General features: G+C 44.8%; 1 protein-coding gene across 1 annotated transcript; it reads left to right on the top strand.

The window, feature by feature from the left end:
• The first annotated feature begins 9,223 nt into the window (after window positions 1-9,223).
• DIO3 (iodothyronine deiodinase 3) lies at window positions 9,224-10,527 on the top strand. The gene has a single exon (XM_064714415.1). It carries the CDS (start codon window positions 9,672-9,674, stop codon window positions 10,494-10,496), a length of 825 nt encoding a protein of 274 aa, XP_064570485.1. The 5' UTR covers window positions 9,224-9,671; the 3' UTR covers window positions 10,497-10,527.
• The last annotated feature ends 11,230 nt before the right edge of the window (window positions 10,528-21,757 follow it).

The raw sequence follows: 21,757 nt of genomic DNA, 5'->3' as shown, positions 1-21,757 counted from the left end.
GCACACAATCCGCCCAGGCCCCTTCGGTCACACCAGGCTCACCAAGATGGGTTGACTCTGTGGTGTGCTGGCTGATACAACAAGAGAGGCTTCAGAACAAAATGTACCCAAACTTTTCATTTGTCCTTTGAGTTTCCAGTAGATCCAAGCCATATTGCAAAGCAGTGCTCAAACAACACAGCACGTGTAGGGTACACCCAGCATGTCCCTGACATGCCACGCTCCTTGCCCAGGTGTTCAGCTGTCAAGCTGCATCTGTGTTTGTCTGTGACTTCCAGATGCCAACCTGACTGATGAGAATGATTGTGCTGAACCAGTGACCATATGGTCTGCCAAGCCTGCACATGCAAGGAAAAGGCGGAGAGGGTAGAGCCATCTTTTGTTCTCCAATTAATTCCTTCCTATATGATGCAGCAAAATAGACTTGTCATGAAACAGGTGCAGAAAATTGCTTCTAGAAGGATCAGGGAAATGGAAAATCCATCTCATGAGAATAGACTGTGCTCACATCTGAACAAACAGGTGCAGACCAATGTGAGCCTCAGTTGGCCTCATACTGTCCCAAAATCCACATGGCCTGAATTAAATCATTGCTAATGAAGTCTCCAGCAGAATTCACAAGCTCAGGCTTAGCATTCCACTGCCATAGCCCTACAGGCAGCAGGAGAGGCTCAATTCATATCCCAGCCCACTGAGATCATTGGCAGAGAGCTGGGTCTGCCTGTCCCCATCAGTGCCAGCACACCCCACAAGAGTTTGGCTTGATAGTCCCAGTGGAGTGGGGCCCCGGGGGGTAGGACTGCTCTCAAGGATTTTAGAGATCTTTTCCAATCTAATGATCCTACAATTCTTTAATTCACAGAGAAATGGGAGGCAGGATAACTGCCTCAGCAAAGAGACAATGTTGGCACACCAACAAGCAGTGTAAATATGCCATAGATAGAGTTAAGCTGAAAATATGAATAATTCTATCCATTATAGCAGCAAGATCCTGGAAGAGCTCTCACAAGTAATGGAGAAAAACTGTAACAAATTTTAAGGTGATGCTTGATTTTTCTGAACACATCTCCGCCACAGAGGTGTCTGAAACACCCGCAGATGCCGCATAAGACCCCATCCTGAAAATCTCTGTTAGCTGTGAACTGCAAACCAAAATCCAATTGAAATCAGAAATTTAATTAAAAGCAGCACTTCTGAGCCAGCTGCTGGCAGGCACTGTGCTGGTAAAAAGTGACAGCTGCTTCATTGGCAGTACAATGTCAACAACTGTAGAAGAGGCCAAGGAATAGGCATGGGCCACAACTGCTCAAAGATCACCCCACTTTGAAGAAGGTACTTGTAAAAAGGCTTCAGAGGCTTTTGTCTATAATTTCATCAGCTAAGACACTTTACTCCTAGTTTATATCTATATTTTGCTGCTGTCTTCCTTGTTTGTGTGGGGTTTTTTGGCTCAGTGGGATCACAATGCCAATTAAAATTAGTTAAGAGAGAAAATGTCAGGTTTTCCAAATACAACATAATTGTTCTTTAAAAACTATTCCCTCACTACCTTGCAAATCCAGGGTTTGTTTGCAATAAATGCGCACTTCAGAGATCTTTCCCTTTTATACAAGTGGACTTAGATCCCTTTGATCCATTTTATTTGCATATGTAAGTATATTATTCCAATTTTTTAAAAGGAGTTATTAATACTTTTCTTAAAAGGCAGCATTTTCTTGTTTTAAAAAATACAGTCTTGGTTTCAAGTAAGACAGAGTAGCAAGGGATTGGTAGTGTAGCCGTTAAATTAATGGTCCACATGGAAGGGTAGACCATTCCAGGTATGCAGAATAATTCATACATTGAAGACAGTGAATTGGAACCCAAAGTTTCATATCTAAGTTTAAAAGTAACCATTTAGTATTTGGTTGGGGTTTTTTTATCCTGCTAGAGCTTCAGGTAGATGTGATGTGCCCTCAGAAATGATGAGCTGTATCACATAGATCAGCTTGTCACAGTTTCTCCCTGTGAAGAGACTATACTGCTTAGTCTAAGAATAACTTTAAAATTCACAGAAAGTGAGAACTGTTGAGCAGTTAAAAATAAAAAGTCATAGGAGGACACACTGTTAGGCATAAACATTAAGACCCTTCAAATCAACTTGAGCTGTTGAGCTAACCTAAACATTTCAGGTCAAATCCTGATCCCAGTGAATTCAAAATGATTGGCAGTGATAACTAATGTTTCTCCTTTTATTTCTGTTTTGCTGCTAATGAGTATCAGATATAACATTGCAAGACTACACTGTAAACAAAGTGCAAAGTTAATCATTTTCAAAGGAATGCTTTATTCACAGTAGGCTGTGTAGGGAAGGAATTAAGCATGAGTAAATAAACCATGAAGGTAGATGAGAATATAAAGAGAAATCAAAAAATAAGAAGATGCAAGTTAAAAAATTAGTGGGTATATGATGAAGGCAAAATATACTGCTTACGAGGAAAATTCAACAACTGAGTAAAATGCTGAGTAATTTCATTTGTGCATTAAATTATTTGCAATTTCCTGCATAAAAGTAAAAAATAGAACAGAAATTCAGAATTGCCTTGCCAAAGATCTTTTCTTCATCCAAGAGCAGAGGAGCTAGAAGGTTTACACAATTTTATGTCAATTAAAATATTCCATATAAACAATGCATACTTGTCCAAACTAACTGACTTCCAATTCTTTCTGGGCAAAGTCTGAGAAAGAAATACTGCATCACAATATAAAATAAGCAAATTTCATCTATTTTGGAACAAGTGAAGAATTACATGTAGTTCAGATACATCAAAATCTTTCTATCTGGCTGCAGATGCCTATTATTAGGATGTGTTAAACCTGTCCAGAAACTTCTTTCTACTATTGATAAACAATCCACACATTAAATTAGAGATTAAGACATGTATTCCTTCCAGTCCTTATGTATGTTTGCCATTAATCCAAAATAACATTGCCAAACCTCAACCACAGAAATAGTAAAAATAAATACCAAAGGTCTGGGAAGAGAAATCCTGAGGTCACAAAGAGAAGGTAACTTCAAGGGAGTATCCTGGAAATTATGTCCTATAAATCATCATGGTCTGAAAGAAACAAATTCAGCAATTGCATAATGCCATTTTACATGGCTAAAAATAATAAGAGTCGTGGGGTGAATGCCAGGAAAAAAATCACTGGAAAACTTCACAAACATTTATGTTCAAATAAAGGGCTTGAAGCAAGAAAGTTGTTTGATGAGAGCCTCAGTGCACAGCACTGGTGCCTTCCTGCCTCCTTGCTTCGAACGAGTCAGTCATGCTTACAGCAATCATTTACACAAAACTAGACCCCATTATGTTCATAATATACATTTTAGTGATGGTGGGGATAAAAGGTCAGCAGAATAATCATCTCCACTCTATATTCAAAGTAGGCTGATACTCCTGTCTTTCTGGGTAAATTCCTCCATTCTTGCTAAAATGTTTGTTCCTCTGCTCTACAGCTTATTCAAAACCATTAAACCACTGCTGGGTAAAACCATTATATTGTAGAAAATGAGGGTCACCCTGAAGAAGATTATCCTATACATGATCCCTAAAGATTTCCCTTGAATAAATGTTTTTTTAAATGCTATTTTTTCCTGCCTTTCCCTCTGAGTCTGTTAGAGATTGAAAATTCAAACATGTGTATCATTTCAGGCAGGGCACATGCAATCACCTTATAACCTGAGAATTATTAAACTGTGTTATACTGAAATTCTTTATATTCTACTGAACTTGCTAAGGAAAGTGAGATGATGAATATTGGACCCTGAGTTTCCAGAGCCCCTTTATTCTGTTATCATACTACATGGCTTGGACAAAATCACAATCACAAGGGAAGCACCAGGAGTTTTGCTGCTGATCACTCACAGCTTTCATCACACAAACCTTGGGGTTCTGAGGACCAGCCTGTGACAAAGACTGCCAGACAGCAGTAAGAGCCCCCCTTGGCAAAGGATCTCAAAGGAATGGTGTTCCCCTTACCCTGACAGAGTAGTGTTCCCTTTACCCTGACAGACCCAGTCTTTCAACTCTAAACCATCCCAGTAACATTTTGAGAAAACACTCTTGTTAGGCTGCCTTTTGAAAGATGAAAAACTAATCTGAGTTATCAGCCTGCTGTTCCCATCTCTCTAAATAGTGTTAGTATATTGAATTTTTATGTCGTGCACTGAAACATATTCTGTTGTAAAACACTGCACATGGTGAGTTTTGTTACAATCTTCTTAGAGGAGATTTAGATTCAAGCAAATTGCATCTCCTTATCCTCATCTACAGCACACCTGAAACAAAGACAATGGTAGAAGTATTTTCTGTTTTCTGACAAGGACTTCATCTGTATTCACCGTGTATAAAGCCACTGCTTAAGCATAACTCCACAGGGCTCCACTTCTGGACTAGACTGTTGTCTTTGCTGCAGAGCAAACCATTCAGATGGCTGTAATTGTACTGTACTACCAGGGGGTTCAGTCTGAGCTCTTGAGCCACAGAAGCTTTTGAGCAGTTTGCTTGATGGGTAGCAGGGATGTGCTTGGCACAGGGGGTTCTGCATAATCTGATTTCCTACTGATGGAGGTGTGTTAGCAGCTGCTGTTGAAGTTGAAATTGCTGGCTCCCCCCAGAAGCCATCTGTGCACCCTATCCAGCTACATTGCCCAGCAGGACCCTGTGACAGCCACTGTTACCTCCTGTACATCTCCTATGCTCTTCCACTACACCAAAGGGACACTATGCACATCTGCAGTGAAACTTGTTTCTACTCTTACACATTCTCACTATGCAATTCCACCCAGGGGTGGATGGATGATATTGCTAAGTCAGTCTGATGGGATGGTCCTGTTAACCCTGCCTTGGCCACAAGCTGCGGCCATTTCTCTTGTGCTTCCCCTGCACCACAGATGATCATTTCCTTTCATCATTAGCAAGTTTAGGGAACTAACCTGTCAGGAAATAACTCTTTTTATCTAAAGCCAAGTTCTTCTGCCTCCTTAGTCCCCAAAGCAGATCCCTGCAGATAATTTCAGGATCACACAAGACACAGTGCAAGCAGAAGTGAAGAAGAATTAATGGGATTAACTGTTGCACCTTTTGTCATTCAAGTTGCACTGAAAGTATGCTGTTAAGTTACACTATTTTAGGGGTTCTAAAGTAAACCCACTCACCAAAACCATCTGGGTTTAAAAACAGTATCCTTTAATCCAGAATCTTTTAGTTATCTAGTTTCTACCCCAGCCTGACAGGTTGCTGGCACAACAGGGGCACTAGGGAGCAGCCATGGAGAGGCAGGTGCAGAAACCCACTAACACATCAGGGGAACTGTACACTTGGTCACATGGCAAAGCCTTGGTAGATGGCTCACAGGCTCAAGAAAATGTTGGTTTCCACTTACTCAGGGTGAACATTGCACTTACAGACATTTGGCTGTAGAATTAGTTCTCCCAAATTAAACAGCTCTTTCCCAGTTCAACCCAAAGTCAGCAAAAATGAGGGGGAAAAAATTTGAAAGGTTCAGTGCAGGGTTCCTCTTTGTCATATATGACATGCTTGTCATGTATTTGAAGGTAAGAGTGACAGGGTGGGTAGGAAATTCAAAGGCCATGGCTCTACTAGAGATTTTATAGACAAATCTGCAGCACAGAACTTTTTTTCTTTCCGTACTCAAACCTACTTCAGACATTGCCTAGGTGCTTGGATTTGTAAGTTTTTTTCTGAGTCATATATATTTTATTTAAAAAAAAAAGACAGAAGAGAGCAAAACAAGAACAGGTGTCATCTAAAAGTGGGAAAGATTAAGCAAGAAGCAGCTCCAGAGAAACCAGACCCATGCACAATCTCCAGCATATGGTAACTTTTCCAGAGGTGTTGCTCCAAGCAAACAACTGCAAATGGAGATTATCCACCACCAATTTCAGCAATATAACATTTACCCACTTCTTACAGATACCAAACAGGTGAGTAATTTACCACTGCACCACTGCACCTCTCTTCAGTCACCGGGTAGCCACTTAGAGGAGTAGAAATTGTCCAGCTCTTATTTCAGGAAAGACTTTTCCATTTCCTTCACATAGAGTTCTACCACATTAATGACATGGAGCTTAGATGACATGAGAAGTGGAACTCTTCCAAAATACATTTCAGTTCCTGTCAGAAAGTATTGCGTGCCTTTGTGCAGGAAATTATAAAATAGAAAATAAACATGTAAATATACCATTTCAACACATCCTCTACATCAAAGCAGACCTGATGGTTTTAATTTCAGCTTTTTGAGGTTTTGCTTTTATAAGTTGCTGAATTTATTTTGTAGCTCCTGTTTATGAAAAGAGCTTTAAAAGAGTTATAAATTACATTTATCAAATGAAGAAAAACTACAGCTATAAAGTTCTCAGAAAAAAGGAAATAATGTGAACCATGTATGTGCACTTGTGCGAGGACACACACACACAAACTTATGTATTTTTAAGTTAGTGACTGCTGAACCACAGACCACATGCAGAAGAGTAGAAACCACCCATAACCAGATGTGCCACTGTAAAACCCATATTTTAGGATATATTCTATGAAATCCTCAGTATACAGGAAGACATAAGTTCCCACACTATTAATATCAGTGATATGGATTCCTAGAAAGACTGACTACCTTCACACACCTAAAAATAATCCAAGTTCCAACTGGGAGGTGCAGCCTTGGGGAAGTAGAGGGGGTTTAACTGAGTTAAAACACAGGATTTTGAAAACCATCCAGCTCAACGCAGACATGAGAACAGCAGCAAGACGTCACTTCAAACCTTCTGAGAACCAAGGGGCTGCAGAAGGAATTCCACCCTTTCCCACAGAGTTAATACATGAGCACTGCACCTCGGCTGAGCCCATCAGAGCATGGCTTGTAGGACCATGCAGGACCATGCAACCACTCTTTGTTCCACCTGGAAACAGTGGCCTCGAGACATGCTTGAATTTTCCTGCGGCAGCAAAGTGCAGCACTGGGCTAGTGAAGCAAAATGCTTCAGTTCTCTGCTGTATCCACAGCTGAATAGGAAACCCCAATTCAAAGGTTTCCTTCAAGCTATAAAAACAAAGCAAAGCTGTTTACAGGGAATGGAGAAATAGTCATTTCCAAAGTCCCTATCCAGCTGCAAATAGAGTATATAAGACCAGATAGCATTTTTACCTCAGAATATCTCTCACTGATCTAGTAGAGCAAAGTTTGTTGATATTCAGGGTTGCAAACCCATCTGTTTACTCAGGCTTTTGTCTGTCAGCATAGTTTGAAGAGGTCACTTTGAGAGATCAATTTTTTTTCCTGGGGGTTTCTTCAGAGCTACCACAATTTGTTATTGCATCTCTTTAGAGGCTTTAATTTGTGGTTTTCAAGATTGCATAACTGCACAGAGAGGTGGTGAGAGGCCCACATGAATAGTTCAAAATAAGTTTGACAATATAGTAAATATCTACTCAGTAATTTTCCCTGGACTGAGCACCGTGGAATGCCAAAGAAGTTATTAATCAGGCTAGTGGATGAACGTGGCTTTATGAGGGCTGGAGCATGCGTTTCCCCTCAGATGTTAAAATGCTGAATTACCTTGCTGCTGACTCCAACTAAAGATGATCTACCAGGGCACTACAAACCAGCCATCTGATCAGACTGCTCTAAACCAGCCTATTCAGACCCAGAGAAAGAAAAAAATAAAAGGGGATTTTAATTTTGCCTTTTATTTAGGGTTCTTGTAATAAGTTACATAAAAATTAAGCAAGCTGCCTAGCCTCCCATGAGGAGGCTCAGCATTCATTTTTCCATTTCACAGAGGATAGATGGGAGGTACAGACATGCAAAGTCACTTTTGGAACACAAACTGTGCCTAGGGGAACTGCAGGTCCTCGAGGTCTTTGGGAATCTGCAGCCAGAGACCTGGCACTGGCCAACAGGCAGAAACAGAGCACTCAGAACCCACAGGCACATTGGGTTGCATGTCCCAAAGTCAGTGTGACAGGCACCTGAGTGAGTGGCAGCTGCAGCAGTAGCTCAGGGTTGCATGAGCCACATTTGCATAACAGAGGGCAGTGTTCAGCGTTTTGGACAAGTAATGTTCCTTTCTGAGGAAGCTGGTGAGAAAATGAAGTGCATGCTGCAAGCTGGGAACCCTGCAACAATGGAGTGGCAAAGTTCTGAGCAGAAACACTAAATTACATTTAAGCTCTGTACTCCTGGGACAGGTCTCCATCTAGTTCAGCAGGAAGGAATTTGCAGGCCATAAATTCCTTCTGGTGGGTGAAGACTGAAGGTGGCCAGTCAGTGCTCAGCCCTGCACAGTGAGCACTTTGCTACTAGCACACAACCCACCCAACCCACAACGACTCGCGTGTCCACTCTGGGGACAGCACACAGGTCTGCCTGGCGATGCCAGTGAGGTGACACTTGAGCCCTCAGTTTAAGGACTTTGCCAGACCCAGTCCAGTGAGAAGCTTGTGTTTGTCACTTGACAGGTGCAGAGAAGTCCTGCCGGCTCCTCCTGGGACGCCGTAAAGGAGCGTCTGCCTGCCCTGACTCGCTGCTCTCGGGGATGCAGCAGGACCCCAGAGAGCAGAGGGACATCGCAGGCGCGACGCTCTCCTCCTGTCGCCTCCTCCGTCCCCTCTGCCTACCCATTGTCGCGCTTCCCGCAGCACCGGCCCCACAGCGGCCGCGGTGCAGCCCCGTACTCCGAGTGCCGCGTGGGGCAGGTGGCGGGGCCGGGGCAGGTGGCGGGGCCGGGGCCTTGCGCGGACGCCCCGGCCGGGGCTGAGGGGCCCCGCGCTCCCGCCGCCGCCGCGGCTTCTCGGCCAACAGCTCCCTCTGGCGGCCGCCCGCGCCCCTCCTCCGCCCGGGGCAGCGCCCACCGGCCCGCGCCCACCTGGTGCCCCCCGCGCCGGGGCCGCCGCCGCCGCCGGGGCCCGGCCCGTCCAGCGCGGGCCCGGGGGAAAGGGGGGCCGGGGCAGCGCCCGCCGCCCGTCCCGCCGCCGCCGGGGGATGTGGCGGCGGGTTCGAGACCCGAGTGCTCCCGCGGCGCCGGGGCGTGCGGTGGGGCGGAGGCTGCGCTCAGGGGGCGACCGGGCTGCCGGGGCGGGGAGGGGAGGAAGGCGCGGGAAGGGACGCGGCGATGGCGGCCTGTCCCTGTCACCTGCAGGCGCTGCCGGGACGGCCCCGGCCCCGGCTCCCGCCCCGGCCCGTGCCCGCGCAGCCCGTGGGGAGCCGGGCCGGGGACGGGCTGTGCCTGTTGCATTGTCCTTGGTGGGGCTGCCCGTGAGCAGCCGCCGCTATCTGAGGCCAGGGACCCCGGCGGTGCCCTGTGTCGGACTCTCTGCCCAGCCTGATAGCGGCTGCACCCTGCTCCGTTGCACGTCCCTTGCGGCTCCCGCCGGGGCTCTCTCCCCTTTTGTCTGTGTATTTTTAGGTCATTAGAGTGGAGGGGTAGGTAATCCCCAGGCTCAAGTTCCAGAGGGGCGGGTTCTGGACGGAGGTGGAGTCACTTTTCATTTAAATCCCTGACTATAAAATGGGCTTAAAGAGAAGCGGGATCTCAGCTGTGCTGCACAGACCCCGGCACGCAGGGTGCGTGGGGGCCCCCCGGCAGCCAGCGCCCTGCAGCACAAGCCGCTGCGATGCTCCACTCCGTCGGCGTTCACACCTTGCAGCTGCTCACCCAGGCGGCCGCCTGCATCCTCCTATTTCCCCGCTTCCTGCTCACCGCAGTGATGCTCTGGCTCCTGGATTTTCTGTGCATTAGGAAGAAGATGCTGACGATGCCCACGGCGGAGGAGGCGGCCAGCGCCAGCGAGGAGCCGCCCCCCGACGACCCCCCGGTCTGCGTGTCCGACTCCAACCGCATGTTCACGCTGGAGTCGCTGAAAGCCGTGTGGCACGGGCAGAAGCTGGACTTCTTCAAGTCGGCGCACGTGGGTTCCTTGGCCCCTAACCCCGAGGTGATCCAGCTGGACGGGCAGAAGAGGCTCCGCATCCTGGACTTCGCCCGCGGCAAGAGACCCCTCATCCTCAACTTCGGCAGCTGCACCTGACCCCCGTTCATGGCCCGCCTGAGGTCCTTCCAGCGCCTGGCCGCGCACTTCGTGGACATTGCTGACTTCCTGCTGGTGTACATTGAAGAAGCACACCCGTCCGACGGCTGGGTCAGCTCGGATGCAGCCTACAACATCCCCAAGCACCAGTGCCTCCAGGACAGGCTGCGGGCAGCTCAGCTGATGAGGGAAGGGGCGCCCGATTGCCCCCTGGCCGTGGACACCATGGACAATGCTTCCAGCGCCGCCTACGGTGCCTACTTCGAGAGGCTCTACATCATCCAGGAGGAGAAGGTGATGTACCAGGGAGGCAGAGGACCAGAGGGCTACAAGATCTCGGAGCTGAGGAGCTGGCTAGACCAGTACAAAACCCGGCTCCAGAGCCCCAGCACGGTGGTCATCCAAGTGTAAAAAGGACCTGGCAAGAAGCGCAGGGGTGGAGAGGCGAGGGAGGGCGGGAGGAGAGGTGGGGAGGGAGAAGGCACTGCGTCGCGGATGGCAGGAGCTGTCTTCCCGCGGGGACACTCGAAGGAGGCTGCTGTGCGAGCTTTCGAGCAAGACGTGCCATAGTCCTTTCTCTATTCAAATCATGTTGATTTGCCAGCCACGCTCTGTCAATACTGTATTTCCGTGTGCGTTTTGTAAATAACTCTCTTTCTTTCCTTTTTTTTTTTTTTTTTTTTTTTTTTTCCTAGCGTTTACTATTTTTTAAGGAGGCTCTCTTCCTACGGGATCTGTTCCCGGCTGCGTGTGTGCGCGGGTGTGTGTCTGAAAAGTTGTGTACAAGTGCTCCGTGCTGCCTAGCAAGTGCTAACTGGGATTTCTAGTATTTCTTTGTGATGACCGATTTTGAAATGGGTTTCTCTAATGCCAGGAAATCGCGTCTGATGTTGTCAAATACTAGAACTGCCAATAGCCAGAGCTGGACGGAATGTCCTATTTATGTGGGGGGGTTTTGTAAGACGTTCGTTCACCTTCCTTTTTTTTATGAATTTTTTTAAATAATAAAGGTTGAGTAACTACACGTCTAAGGTTGACTGCCTTTCTCTATCTTCAGAGCGCTGCGTTCACTTTCCCTTTTGCCTACCTCGCGGCACCCCCCGCAGCCGAGGAGGGGCCGGCGGGAGAGGATGCGCTGCCGGGGGCTCGGGGGCGGCGGGCTCAGCCTCGGCAGCGGCAGGAGCGCGCACCGCCCGCGACCCGCAGGAAAGGGAGAGGACTGGGTGTCCCCATGGGGAAATCCAAACCTGCGGGGCTCCTGGGGGAGGAGACCGGTCAGGGGGACCGCGTGGTCCCCCAGTGACCCCGGGTTGAGCCCTGAGCCCTAGAGGGCGAAGGTGCAGCGCTGACCGGAGCCGCGCAGCCAAGTGAGTCCCGGCCGAAAGCACAGGCTGGGGAAAGCTGCCCTGGGCGGGAGAGCCGCCCCGCCAAGGACACCTCGTCTCGGGCAGGCTGTGCCGGAGCGGAGCCCGGCCGGGGGCAGCGCGAACCGCACCTGCGGCGAGGCGCGGCTGAGGGGCTCGGGCAGGAGGGCAGCGCCCAGCCCGGCCGTGCGAGGCTCAGCCCCACCCTCGGGGCCAGGCAGATACGCTGGAAAGGGCGCGGGGTGCCGAACCTTGCTCGCTTGGACCCCGACAGGTGAGACAGGGAGTGGAGAGCATCCCGCAACCTCCGCAGGAGCCGGACAAAGCTGCCCGGAGACAGTGGGTCTTTAAGGACCACCCGTGGCGCCTCTGAACGCCTCCACGTCCTTGAGAGCAGCGGGACGAGGCGCCCGAGCTGTTGAGCCCCTAAGTTTTGGAGAGGGGTGCACGGCCCGAAAGCAGGGCAAGCTGCGGACGCCGCTCTCCGCAGCTGGGCACTGATTCGCTCCCGCAGTGCTGAACTGAACCCGCGGGATGCTGTTTGTAAGGGCGTTACAGCCCCTGTCTTGACAATGCTCCTCTGGACCCGCAGTGTTCCAGTCTTTCAACATGCACGGTTTAGACTAGCACGCTTAACTGCTCCCGCCTCTCCCCGCAACAAAAGCAGCACCGAGTGGTCCCTCACAGAGAAACCAGATGCCCCGACCCTGCTCATCCTTCCCCTTCGCCCCCGCATCCCCCCTGAAAATAGGGCCGCTCTGTTGAGGTGTCGAAGGATCCGGCTCAGGTGCCCGCTCCGGGCTCCCCGACCCGCCCGGCCACTGCGCCTGCTCTGACGCGGTCTAAGCCCTTTCAGCCCTTCTTCACCTTTCCGCTGCCCCCAAGAGCCGATCCCCTGGCACCAGGCTCAAGGCACCGGTTCCGCCCTGCTCAGGTGCCTCTGGCTGATGCTGGGGCTGCGGGGCGAGAGCCCACCCTGCGGTGGTCTTGCTTCCCTGGCCGGGCGCTGGGTACAAGCACTGTGAAGTCCCGGAGCGGAGGGGTGCCTCGGCGGTAGAGCCGGTAGGACAGGCTGCGGCAGGGCATCGCCCCGCTCCCCCCTGGCATCACCCCGCTCCCTCCGGAATCCCACCGCTCCCCCTGGCATCACCCCGCTCCCTCTGGAATCACACCGCTCCCCCCGGCATCGCCCCGCTCCCTCTGGAATCGTCCCGCTCCCTCCCCAGGCACGGCAAAGGTGTGTGCGTGTGCCTGAGCCGCGGCCAGCGCCCGTCAGTGCCTCCCGCCTGCACGGGCACATCAGCCTCGGCTCCCTCCCGGCACCCCAGGAGGGTGAGCGCTCCTCCCTGGTACGAGGCTCCCGAGCCCCGCGAAGCTCGCCCTGCCCCGCTGCGGGACAGCAGAGCCCCCGCTCCGACTGCTGCCCGCGGCTCTCGGCGTGGCCCCGGCCCCGGCCCTGCCCTGCTGCGCCTTTCCCAGCCCCACGCACGCCGTGCCGTATAAAACAAAGGCAGAGGAGCAGCGGGTCTCCTCTCTCGGCTACAAGGGCAGACTGTGTACGCGATTGCTTCTTTTTCTTTTTTTTTTTCTTTTTTTTCTTTTTTTTTTTTTTTTTTTTAACAGCTTAGTTTTCCTGACTTTACAATAAAGCCATTCTTTGCTTTCTCACCTCGTTATCTCTTTCCTTTATCCGCTTTTGGCAAGCTTTAGTAGTAATTCCTAAGTTACGGCAAGACCCGGGCACATCCCCACCCCGGCCTGGCCCCCAGGACATTTTCCGGTCATACAGACAGAAATGGTCACTGTGGGCTTTAATAATAACAGAAACAGCCTCATCTTTACTCTCTACTACTAGCAGATCTTGGTCAAAGGCTATATGAGGTCAGGATTTTTTTTTTCCCTAAATAAGTCAGCTTTCTAAAGCTACATTCCTCCTTTAAAGCGAACACAGAGATCTTATTTATCACTTTCTCTTTAATCAGCAACAGAAGAAAAATTTGGTATGAATTCCTGGAATCCCTGAAAGAGATCACACTTTTCCTTTGCACAAATCAAAGTTATCTGCTTCTATTATATCCTCCACTTAAAATGAATCATAAGCCTCCATCCCACTGAGCTTTCTCGGGGATACTTGTTTAGCACAGACGAGAACAATACGCTGTACATCTAAAGAGCCCCGGGCGGCAGAAGCCTCCCCGACTGATACAAAGGATTGAGAAACGTCCTATCTTTAAAACGCATTTTTAGTGCCTTTCCACCTCCCTAGTGCACTACAAACAGAAGTCAGAGAGTGCAGAGAGATTTATCAGAGAGAGATCTGAGTGGCAATTACATGTTCTGTCAATAATTAATTGAATTATGTCCTCATCATAATTGCATACAGTCCTCTAGCCAGGAGGAGAAAGGAAAGAAGGAAGTTGTGGTGTGGTCAGAGGGGGATCTCAGGACATGGTTCCAGTCATTAAAAATGTGATGTAACATTGCAATCTGGTGTATTCTGAGACAAATGGGGAAACACAAACGAAACCAACTACTAAAATCTTATTTGATTTACAGCAGGGAGACAGAAAAGGCACTTGCCTTCATTAGTTGTTTTCATTACTACTTTCTGCTGGGGATTTAAAGGTACTTTGCCATGCAAAGACCAAAGGTCTTGCTCATTTGAACTGTAACCTATATGTTGTAGTCTTTCTATTGTTCACCACATACTACCTGACTACACTGGATGTTTCTGATGTTTGAAATAAAAATTTTAATTGGTCCAGAAACTAAAATTAGTCCAGCAAAGCATCCTATACTCAATACAAATGACACATTCAAATAGTCTTGCGAGAAAATTCTTACTCTGACACTTATTTCTCTGTACTTCATCCAGTCATAAGGGAGATCATCATATCATTATTAATTTATTATTTACTAAGAGCTGTTAGAGTCCTCTTTTGGTACACAAATGCAGGAAAACAAAGAGCTTGATTCAGTTCTCACACAAGTTTTGCACTGATGTAACTTCAATGACACGGGTGTAGTCACTTCAGAACCACCTGGGTGTAATTATGATCAAAATCTGGGCTATTGCACTTCCTTTGCTTTTCTAATGGTTCAAAACCTCTATTTTTCTACAGCACACTGTGGAAGACAGACAGCTGTTTGCATATAGAGCTCAAAAATCATTCTCAAGTTCCTCCTCACTGCCAGTGCCAGGGTCCTATATCCTGCCACAATTTAGGCATGTCAGCACATTTCCTCACCATTCTGCATCCTCCCTACAGCATGAGAGCTGTAAACCCCATCAATATGTGTTTTCTTCCACTTGTTAAGGCAGATCCTCCTGGTGTTTTGAGCTTTAGAGCAGGTAGCTTTTCATTCTAATTGCTTTTAAGACCCAGCTGCCAAAAAGGAATTTGACACCTGCTTCCCTCTTTGCAAATTTCTCTTTTCAGACAAAAGTTTGATGATGCCTCTTAAAAAGGGGTTCATTTATGACCTCCACTTAATTGACTAACTCATTTATTTCTCATCTTCATGGCCTTCCACCTGTTTCTTCTGAGATTTTGGAAGTGGTTTACGTTGGTAAATGCACAAACACTTACTGGCCAAAAACATCTTAACTGGAATTACAAACAGTATTCAGTACTTCCTAAGTGAAAATGCAATACAGGACAAGTTAAAATCCTTCAGCCAGTGTGTTTTGCACAAGAATCCCTCTCAGGGCTTGTGCCCTCAAAAGTAAGGCTCCCTCATTCTGGTCCATGGAGCTCCTGTGCTGATCAATCTTAGAAGATCAGATCTGTATGTTGTTTCATCCCTCTTTGGCAAATTAGGAACTCTATCCTGATTTTGCTCATGAAAGCATTTGCTTCCATTTCCTTTCAAGTAATAAATGTCCTCCATCTGGAAAGGACCTTTAGGACATGGCCATATAGGGTAAGGTAGATCAACCCCCTGCACAAACCCCCAGTGGCCAGAATTACCCCAACACAAAGGTGATCCCTGAAAGTCTCATAAAAATATCCAAGAGCTGCATTTCTTACTGGAATCTCCAAGAATGAACTGGCACATAGTTCCCAGCAGAAGAGCATTCCATTATCCGTTATAAAGCAACGGGCGCCATGGAAAATTATAAACAGATTTGGATTTTACTGAAACCCCTAGCAATGAGGGTAAGAACCATGACAAAGCTTTCATTCTTTTATGCCCATCTTCTCACCATCTTAGGTTTATAAAGCATCTAGTGCTTCAGTGGTCTGCATTTGATGAGATTTTCACATTCTGTTCCAAGTCATCCCGGGCTGGAATTTTAGGGTCATATTTCTATTTTTCTTGCATCTTGATTTTCTTGCCTGAAGAGTTAATCAGGATATATATTCAGGATCACAACATATTCTGAGCCAGAAGGGACCCACAAGGATTACCAAGTTCAGCTCTTACATGAATGGCCCACATGGGAATGACACCCACAACTCTGGCACTATCAGTGCCATGCTCTAACCAGCTGAGGTAATCCCTTGCAATGGCAAAAATTCAGTATAGTTATTTAATCAGTACAGGTTGTCAGGCACAATTTCTCAAATTGTATACCACCTTACAGAAATTAAATGAGGTGTCATTGCATAGAAACTCACTTCAAGTACCATAAATTTTAAAAACTTTGTGTTGAAACATCTTCCAGAGCTTTATCTAAGTTCATATAACTTCACAAGCATAATCATACCAAAGATATCATTAATGCCAAAGACCTGATAGTGAGAATAATTCCTAAGAATAAAAAAATTCAAAGCATCTGGATAATTTTTTTTAAATATATGTGTATTTAAAATACATTTTATTAAGTTATAGATAATGTTTTACTGTATATATTATTACTTTTAAGAATTGTTCTAATGGAAGTGACCCTTAAAAATCTATGGGACTGAGCTGAAGAGATTCTGGAAGCTGCACAATTCCATGCAAGAAAAAAATATTGTTTATTTGATCGTTTTCCATTTGTGATGAAGGACAATCAGGAAAGAATAGGGTGCAAGGCTGCTGTCAACCAGATTTGCAGCACATGGACATAAAGAACATACTGTGCCACCAACACACAGACACATACAATTGCAGAGATCAAAATTAGCCCAAAGTGTATTTGGAACATTGGAAAGGGAGAGGCAGGGAGTTGGGCATTTTATAGAATAAAATAGTTATTTCAAGAAGTGATAAATATACACAATATTTTTTAAATTACTAAGTTAATTTCTGTGTATTCTCACTCAGAAGTGGAACACATCCATTGCATCGTGAATAATGAACATCTTTGAGGAAATGGAAGAGATTAGATGAAACTCAGTTGTCTAGTTCCCTCTATTTCATTTAATCATGGGGGTTTTTTTCCTTTTAACTGTATATTGCCTTCTCTAGAAGGCATACCACTGGAATTATTATGCTGGGTTCTAGTTTATTTGATGTTCATGCAGATCTGTGTGCGTTTCTGTCAGTGTTTAGTTGACTGAAGTATTTTTGATACTAGATAATCGACCATGACATCAAACTTAGTCAATTGTTCTATCTACCTGATTAGAGCAAAAGTATGGTAAGCAAATGCAACAGAAGAATTTGGAACTGTTCCCCAGAACTGACCGTCCAGACCTCTCCTATTCCCATGAGATGTTTTCGGTTGATTCATTCAGCCATAATAAATTCCAGAAGTTATCTATTGGGAGGAACAAAATGGAAGAAAAAAGAGCAGATTGAGGAAGAAATGTCATGAATCTTGCATTTCAGGTTTTTTTACTAACTGAGTAAAAGTCTTCTGCTGCCTTTTCATGAACACAAAGACAGGTTTGGAGGAGCTCTATAGTGATTTACCAGTAGAACTGAAACAAATTGGTACATACCTTAGAAGTACATCTGTTTTCTAAATCTGGGTATGAAGCTACCCAGAAAGATGTATATTAGCACTTCCTGCAGCCACTGCTGGAAGCTGGAAAGATCTTCTTTCTTTTGCCACATATTCTGTGTCACTATGAAATCACTTTGAAATCTTCTGATTTGTTAATAAATCTAATCCCAAGAAAAGAGACTTGACAAAAAGGAAGTTCCAGTTATTGAGTGTGTCCGCTGAGTCACAGTTCATTCCTACATCTGTCAAGCCCCTCTTGCTCAATGCAGTAGGGCAGTGGTTCAGGGGCTGGACAATGGGGAAGAAGCCACTGAGGGCTCTGAGAGGGACCACAGCACTGCACTACAAATTCCTGAGACAAGGGCCAAACTATGGGACAATGAGAAGAGGGAGAAGATTATCCATTCCCATGCACAGATAAATACTGTCTCTGAGACCTGGGGATATTTTTGCTGCCAGGTGAGAAATCAGGGCGTTCTTTGCAATTCCCATGTCATTCCTTTTTAGACGATGGATGCGTCATCATTGCAAAATGGAATTTGGGGTTTTTTGGAGGAGAAATCAACACTTAAGTCATACTTTTGAGCAAGTCAAAAGACACCCAAGGGTATGATTGCCTTGTGTGCTGTTCTTCTTAATAAGGCCAAGGAAAAGCATCACTGGATGGGATCATAATCATCTGCTACTTTAATGCAGACAATCGAAGAAGTCTCCTTACTGATGGCTGTAAATTCATCATTATGGATACCACTCAGAGTCATTTGGCATGACATTTTTTATGCATAGAACAGAAAAGTGCAGTATTAGCTCCTGAGTGATTGGATGAGTTGTACATCCATTAATGTGCATAACAGAAAATGTTTCCAAGCTCTGACTTATCTCTCCTACACAAACTGAGAAGATGCAGATTGACTTGCTGCTGTTTACTCAAATTTTTGGTGCATTTTTTCATTTTATCCAAAGTCCTGTATATTTGAGAACCTATTATCATCATGCATTGTAGATTTTACTGCTGACTCTGAGATTGTAGCAGTCTGGCTATGTTCACATATTATGAAATTTACTGGATGATAGTGAATAGTTGCACTAACCCCATAATGAATAAACATTTCTCAGTTCACTGCTTTGGGAAATGATGGAATTGGTAGACCATAAGCCCAGGAAATCTGGAAAAATGTTTAATCAAATTTTTTATCCACCCAATTGTTAGTTCAACCTAGTTAAAATCCATGTGTCATTCATCTGAAAACTGCAAAATTAGTCCACCAAGAATCCATTATAACATAAAAACATTAAAATTAAAACAAAACACCTTTTGCTCATTTTCATAATAGACCACCTTTTTCATTTAAGATGTTTCATTTCTAAATGTAGCTATATTAAATTTTCCAGAAAAAAAGAAATTCATTTTCCATTTTGGCCAACTCAAAAATATACATTTTCCAGTTATTCCAGCGAAATAAAATATACATTATTCAAATTCCCTAGTCTGTAGTGTGTCTTCCTGTTCATGAATTCTTCAGGAACTGGTTATAAATTAACTGATCAGTTAATTTATGCAAACACTTCCTCAATCAAATTACATGAAGAAATCTCAGCCAAGAATGTATCAACTAATTGTTCACTTAGGATATTTATTTGACTGTGATATAGAGCCATCACTTACATGAATGGTGTCATATTTGCTCCCCTGCTGATTATAAGGCTTTTTTTTTTCAGAGAGGAAATACCAAATATTAAAGTAAATATCAAATATCAAGCAATGGCATTTTTTAGATGTGAATTATCAGACAAATAATCATTAAATGTTTATGAGATATACAAATTTTCTATCTAGACAGCAGCATTATCTATGTTTAAGCCATTGACACATTTTCAGAAGTCTGAACCAACACCTTTTATTTAATAATATGCACAAACTAGAGTTTATAAGACAGACCTAGGTTATAAGAATGCTCTTAAAAATAATAAATAAAAAAGCCTACATTTTAGCATTTAGGCTTCCAATATAAACAATAGGGAGAACTCAACCCTACCTCAGCTGCCAGATAGTGAGGGCACTTACTTTAAGGAGGATGTTCTGGTACAAGCCCAGCCCATGTCCATGGATCTGAACCTGGAAATTCCATAACCTGGACAATGTCATAGCCTGTGAAACACAGAAACCATTTTCTTGGAACTTTAAGGGAAGAGGTACTGGTCAGCACTTGTGGCAAATGGCTGGAGAAAGACTGTTCATTTTCCTAACAAAGCTACTTACTGAGGATATAAAACAGCTGTGTTACAGTATTAAGCAAAATATCAGGTACATGCCTTAACTGTGAGGCTACTATTTAATTCCAGATGACCAACATTCTTTATTTTATTCTGACCAGAATGGCTATTCTGACTTGAGAAAGCTTCCCAACATTTAACCAATATATTCCCTCATGAAAGTACTTAACTCACCAGAAATTTACACATGCTCCAAAAAAAACAAAACAAAGAAAAAGAAAAAAGGAGAAGAAAAAAGAAAAGAAAAGAAAAGAAAAGAAAAGAAAAGAAAAGAAAAGAAAAGAAAAGAAAAGAAAAGAAAAGAAAAGAAAAGAAAAGAAAAGAAAAGAAAAGAAAAGAAAAGGAAGAAAAGTTTTATCTAAAACTTTAAGGTCAGCTCTGCAATAGACTTTTGGACTCACTTATAATTGCTTTCATTGTCTGACTGGTCAACATGGTTACTTATCTTCCCCTGCTGTGCATATGACCAAGTGTTGTGTAGGCAGGCGTGCTGGCCAATAAAACCTCAAAAAGCAGTGAAACATTCCCATCAGTGCAAGCAACCGTTCTCAGTATAAGTAATTGTCTTGTCATATCTCCCCAGGCCCATTCTTTTCCTTTCTCTCCCTCTCTCTCTTGAATTTCCTCAGAAATGTTCTTTCTCCATCAACATAGCCTCATGTTACTTCTCTGCAGCTCTGCTGCCCTCCATTCTAAAATCTGGCATTACATTGAAACTTCCAAGAATTCCATTCTCTGAAGCATTATGAGTCACACTGTAGTCCTCAGCAATATTTTTAAAACACCAATGTTTTTTTAATCACTCTTGAGACCCACAGAAGAAAGTAAGGATATTATCTTGCTAACTTACAGTCGTGGTTGTTTTTTCTATTGCCACCCACACTCTCTCATCTTTCTCCAGATACTCTGCTCCAGTCTCTCAATAGTGCAGGCATATGGTATTCAAGCATGCCAGAGTCTGACTTCAAGTTTTAGTCATTTTTCTTCCTGTAAAAAGGATGGAGGGACATTGAGCCTTGACCATTTGAGAGCTTTCTTTATGGGACAGTTCTATTTGGGTTTATACTTTCAAAAAATTATATGCTGTACTGTAAACCTAACAAAGAAATATCAGGTCTAAGCCATATTTCATCTTATCTGAATCCCAGCAATGCCATGTGTCTGCTATGTCAGAGGCAACACAGAACTCACTGGTCCAACTGTAGAAAGGGGAGAATTTATGCCTGCTTCTGGCAGTGATTTCAAAAAAAGGCATTTTAACAGAGGAGATGGTTATCTTCACGAGCTATAGTTGTAAATAGTATCCCTGATAAGAAAAACATAAATCTTTTTTTCTACTGTTTGAAGAACTTTCCATTTGAATTAGAAAAAATAATCTAAGTTATTAAGCTATAGTAAAGTTATTGGGTTTCAATGCTTGCTTTTTTTTTTTTTTTTTTTGAGCACGAGGATGAGACAGCTTCTATTATGAAAGAGTCATTTGCATCTTAGGACTGAAGTTCCACAAATTGCTGTTATCTGCTGTGCAGATGCTCATGTGACACACTGAATAAATATACCTTAAGGTAAGCACATAACGCTGGACAATGGGTGTTCAATAAAGAAGATCCCTAAAGACAACAGTTATCTGAGTTCTGTAGAGATCAGCTTTTGCATGAAGCACTTGAGGATGGCTGGCTGCCCCATGATAGTTTTTAGACAAAGCTGCCAGGAAATAAGAGGATGAAGAGACCTAGATTCTAAATTACCAGCAGATCATGTGAAGAAAGTACATACTTAGGTCTCAAAAGTTACTGAAAAATGGTCAGTGAGTTTGCCTGTGCAAGAGATGGTTGAGAGAACTGTGAAAATAAACACATCATTGAGAAATGGAGGTAGGATGAGTGAGATTTACTTAAGAAAAGGTGAGAACAGTGTTAAACAAGATAGAAAAGAATCCATATTAAATAGTAGCATTAATGCAGTAAGCCAGGAAGCTACGAGTGATCAAGACTCCTCAAGAGTCACAGTTAGACACGTTTACTCATGTATTTATTTGTCTACATAAAATAAAACACAATCATACTGAAACTGCTCATTTTACATCCTACTCATAGAGGGCTTTTCTGTCTCACTGCCTCATACCAAAAGGTGTGGAAAAGCAATAAACTTGCTTT

This window comes from Zonotrichia leucophrys, chromosome 5, assembly GCF_028769735.1.
Source record: "Zonotrichia leucophrys gambelii isolate GWCS_2022_RI chromosome 5, RI_Zleu_2.0, whole genome shotgun sequence".
NCBI lineage: Eukaryota > Metazoa > Chordata > Aves > Passeriformes > Passerellidae > Zonotrichia > Zonotrichia leucophrys.
Note: the sequence above shows the minus strand (reverse complement) of the source record. Positions and strands in the feature narration are given on the sequence as shown.